General features: G+C 64.9%; 1 gene segment (V, D, J or C); it reads left to right on the forward strand.

The window, feature by feature from the left end:
* The first annotated feature begins 721 nt into the window (after positions 1–721).
* LOC102728022 (immunoglobulin heavy constant epsilon-like) lies at positions 722–3038 on the forward strand. The segment is given in 4 exon segments: positions 722–1120; positions 1308–1631; positions 1724–2044; positions 2118–3038. Coding segments are annotated over 4 exon segments (1233 nt in total).
* Positions 3039–4675: the final 1637 nt, after the last annotated feature.

Here is a 4675-nt window from a genome sequence, read left to right on the forward strand (position 1 = left end):
AAGTGTGTTGTAGGCCCAGTGGTTGGGGTCATGGGAATAATGTGATTGCAACTGACCAGGTGGGACGAGGCTGGCTGGCAGTCTGAGCTGAGCTGAGCTGAATGAACTTGGTTGTTTTGTGGACTGAACTCAGATGAGTTGTCTTGCTTGAAATGGGATATCCTGGGCTGACCTGGGCCAGGCTGGACCAAGGTGGGTTCCTTGACCTTAGCTGTTCTGAATTGGGCCGAGCTAGTGAGGCTGGGTGTGGAGCTGGTTTGTGTGAGCGGTGCCACCCCGAGGCCCAGGGACTGGTTCCCCTGGACAGGGTGGCAGAGGGGAGCTGAGGGCAGGGCCAGCACAAGCTGGGGTCTGGGCTCCAAGGCCGAGGGGGCAGAGGTGGGCACGCATTCCAGGTCACCGACTGGGGGAGGACTGCTCTGGGGTCCTCTCCTCTATGAACAGGGCCGCTGGTCAGGCCCCCTGGAAGCTCTGCAGGGACAGGAGAGGACCAGACAGGCCTGGCTGGTCAGGAGAGGGGGGTCACACACCCCTACTCCCCAAGAACCCCACATCCTTGCCCCTCAGGGCTGAGGGCAGGGAGTCCTGGCCGAGGCTAAGGGCAGCCACTGCTTCTGACGGGCACAGCGGCTCCTCAGAGGGTGCTTCCAGCAGAATCAGGGAATAAGGACAGAGGCTGGAGGAGGGATGCCAGAGCCCCCTCCATCTCTGCCCCACGTGTCTCCTTCTCAGACCCCCTCCCAGGGGGCTGGGAGCAGGATGCCCCGGGTCAGCAGTGGGCCCAGCCTGTGATGGGATGACTGACACTGGCCCATCCCCACAGCCTCCAGCCGGGACCTGTCCGTGTTCCCCTTGACCTCCTGCTGTAAAGCCATGGACAGTACCACCTTGGTGACGTTGGGCTGCCTGGTCACGGGCTACCTCCCGAAGCCGGTGACTGTGACCTGGGACACAGGGTCCCTAAACAAGAGCATCGCCACCCTCCCCCCCACCTTCGACCAGACCTCCGGCCTCCACAGCGCCGTCAGCCAGGTGACTGCCTGGGGCGAGTGGGCCAAACAGAAGTTCACCTGCAGCGTGGCTCACACCGAGTCCCCCGCCATCAACAAGACCTTCAGAGGTGAGCCGGGGTGGGCCGCCCACACGACCCTGGAGGGAGGAGGGACGGGCCGGGCGGGAGCGGTGGGTGAGCTCACATGCCGTCATGCCTGGTAATGCCCGGGCACGCGGAGCACGCGGGGCCCAGGCCGGCGGGCGAATTCCGTGGGCTCGGGGAGGCCAACGCCACGCTGCCCCTCCACCCCTAGCATGTGCCATGAACTTCGCACCGCCCATGGTGAAGCTCTTCCACTCCTCCTGCAACCCTCTCGGCGACACCCACACCACCATCCAGCTCCTGTGCCTCATCTCTGGCTACGTCCCAGGGGACATGGAGGTCATCTGGCTGGTGGATGGGCAGAAGGCCACAAACATATTCCCACACACCGCGCCCGGCACACGGGAGGGCAACGTGACCTCTACCCACAGTGAGCTCAACATCACCCAGGGCGAGTGGGTTTCCCAAAAAACCTACACCTGCCGGGTCACCTATCAAGGCTTCATCTTTGAGGATAACGCTCGCAAGTGCACAGGTATGGCCCCCCACCCCCGCTGACCCCCGGACACTCAGGGCTCAGAGAGGAGGGCCCGGCATGCCCTCACGCAGCCCCTCCCACCCCCACAGAGTCCGACCCCCGAGGCGTGAGCAGCTACCTAAGCCCGCCCAGCCCCCTTGACCTGTATGTCCACAAGTCGCCCAAGATCACCTGCCTGGTGGTGGACCTGGCCAGCACGAAGGACATGAGCCTGATCTGGACCCGGGAGAGCGGGGAACCCCTGCACCCAGATCAGTGGGAGGCAAAGACCCAGTTCAACGGGACAGTCAGCGTCACGTCCAACCTGCCAGTGAGCACGGAGGACTGGATTGAGGGCGAGACCTACCATTGCAAGGTGACCCACCCAGACCTGCCCAAGGACATCGTGCGCTCCATTGCCAAGACCCCCGGTGAGCCACAGGCCCAGGGGAGGGGGCGGGCCTCCTGCGCGGGAGCCTGGGCTTACCCCACGCTTGCCCACAGGCAAGCGTGCGCCCCCGGACGTCTACGTGTTCCTGCCCCCAGAGGAGGACACGGGGACCAAGGACAGGGTCACTCTCACGTGCCTGATCCAGAACTTCTTCCCCGCGGACATCTCGGTGCAATGGCTTCGAAATGACAGCCCCATCCAGACAGACCAGCATGCCACCACATGGCCCCACAAGGTCACCGGCTCCAGGCCCGCCTTCTTCGTCTTCAGCCGCCTAGAGGTTAGCCGGGCAGACTGGGAGGATCAGAACAAATTCACCTGCCAGGTGGTGCATGAGGCGCTGCCCGACTCTAGGATCCTCAAGAAAACGGTGTCCAAGACCCCCGGTAAATGATGCCCCTCCCCCACCAGCTCCCCCGGGCCCCTCCTGCTGCGGCAGGGCAGGGGCTGGTCAGACCGTCCGTCCATCGTTATCAATAAACACTCCGGTGTCTGCTCAGAGCCCTGGGCACTCCCGTTCTTGGGGGCGGGCAGGGTTGCAAGCAGGGAGGTCTTGGCACAGAGGAGGGGGCCCCCAGGAGAGGGGACAGGAGGGGTGCAGCAGGGCCGAGGCTCTGCCCACTGTGGCCATCCAAGTCACAGGGCCTTCCCTGCCACCCCACATGGGTCATGCCCGCTCAAAGAAGTCTGAAGAGCCGGGGAGGGGGGCAGTACCCGGGGAGGAACCACAGACACCGCAGCGACCCCGCGGGCCCTCCCTCTCCTGAAGGCCCAGGGGCCTCAGCCTCCAACCTCCCCCCTGCCCCGTCTCCTGCCAGCCCTCTGGACACAGACAAGTCCTTACTGCCGGGTCCAGCAGCACACACAGGCCCTCTGAGCACAGAGATGGGCCAAGTCAGACCCCCACCCTGGTACCTGCATGCAGAAAGCCCGACTGCCCCACCCTGCCCGTCCCCAGGCTGCTACCTCCCTCATACCCGCGGACCAGCCAGGCCCCCGACTCCACACTGAGGCCACTGCCAAGCCTACTCCCACTCCCACCTCTAACCAGCCCCGCCCTGCCTACACAGTCAACCAGGCCGGGGTCAACACCCAAGGCCCTGTCTTGCTACTCAGCCTCACTCCACCCTGATTGATCCTGGGAAGCCCCCAGCCCTCCCAGAAAAGTTCCCAGGAGCCTCACACGAGGTCACACCTACGCGAGCCGCCCTTCAACCACACAAGTCACAGGGCAGCTTAACACCACCACCTACAACAAGCACCACAAGGTCACACGTGGCCCCCCAGTCTGACCCCCTGCCCAGGCCACTCCGTCGCCCGTCCTCCCTGCTACACCCGGACCAGTGGCTCCAAGATGGGCGTGGAGAGGCCTCCCACCCCCACCGAGGAGCCTCCTCCAAGCCCCAGCCTCCCCAGTCCAACCGCCTCCCAGTCACCCTCACCCCATGGACGAACAAACACACAAATGCACACGGCTAGAGTGTGGACTCTGTCTTCTCTCCCACTGAACCGCACCCAGAACAGGATGGTGGCCCCAACCCGGGCAGGAGGCTGAGGGGTCAGAGCCAGGGTCCAAGCCCACCCCATCATTCACCTGCCTGTGTGCAGGTCTCATACAGCCCTAGACCCCACCCTCCGGCCATGCTCATACACACACACACATGCACGCACACGTACAATCGCGCACACACGCACACCCCACATCCGTCTGAAAAGCAGCGCACACCTGGACCGCATTCTGAAGACACAAGGCCGGAAGCACCAGGCCCCTGCACTCGACGGGGGAGCCCCAGGACCATGCACGTGCCACACCCTCACTCCTCAGCGTGGAAGCCCACGTGCAGGGGAGAGTGGGGCCACGGCGGAAGGAGCCAGGGGAGAGCAGTGGCCACTGGATAGGGCCAGGGGCAGCTCGGGGCACCTCAGGCCTCAGCAAGGTCCACGCAAACCAGCCAGCTCCGCAGAGCATCCACGACGTAGATTCCCGGGGCTACCCCAGGTCCAGTGGACTCAGCTACACGGCTGAGCCACTCGGGACCCCAGGCAGGCTGGAAATCTGTGTACATTTCACAGAGGTCCTCAGGCTGGCAGGAGTAAAACTGCGTGGGGACGGGGCTCGGAGGCCAGGCCAGTGGCCACAGGCGATGCAGGGACAGGAGAGCTGCTGGGTGGCCTGGGCAAGGGCAGCGGGTGGGGACCGAGGGAAGGCAGGTCACTCCCACACCTTCAAACCCGCGGGGCTTCAGACCCCTGGGCCTCCAGGGGCAGCTCACAGTGGGCCGGACAAGGCGGGCTGCCACTCCAACCACCAGGAGGGCGGCTGAGGACAGGGCATCATTACTGTCTCCCCTCCTGGGGGGGGGCCAGGCCGGCCGCCCCCTGCCAGCCCATGCAGAGGCTGGACCGGGGAGGGCTGACCGGCCCGTGCCTGCAGAGCTGGAGCTCCAGGAGCTGTGTGCAGATGCTGCTGAGAGCCAGGAGCTGGACGAGCTGTGGGCCAGCCTGCTCGTCTTCATCACCCTCTTCCTGCTCAGCGTCAGCTACAGCGCCGCCGCCACCCTGTTCAAGGTGGGAGCCTGGAGGCCCCTCGGCCAGGGCGGGGAAGGCCCGG

The sequence above is a fragment of the Leptonychotes weddellii genome, unplaced genomic scaffold (assembly GCF_054177405.1).
Source record: "Leptonychotes weddellii isolate Sample4059 unplaced genomic scaffold, ASM5417740v2 HiC_scaffold_5560, whole genome shotgun sequence".
Lineage (NCBI taxonomy): Eukaryota > Metazoa > Chordata > Mammalia > Carnivora > Phocidae > Leptonychotes > Leptonychotes weddellii.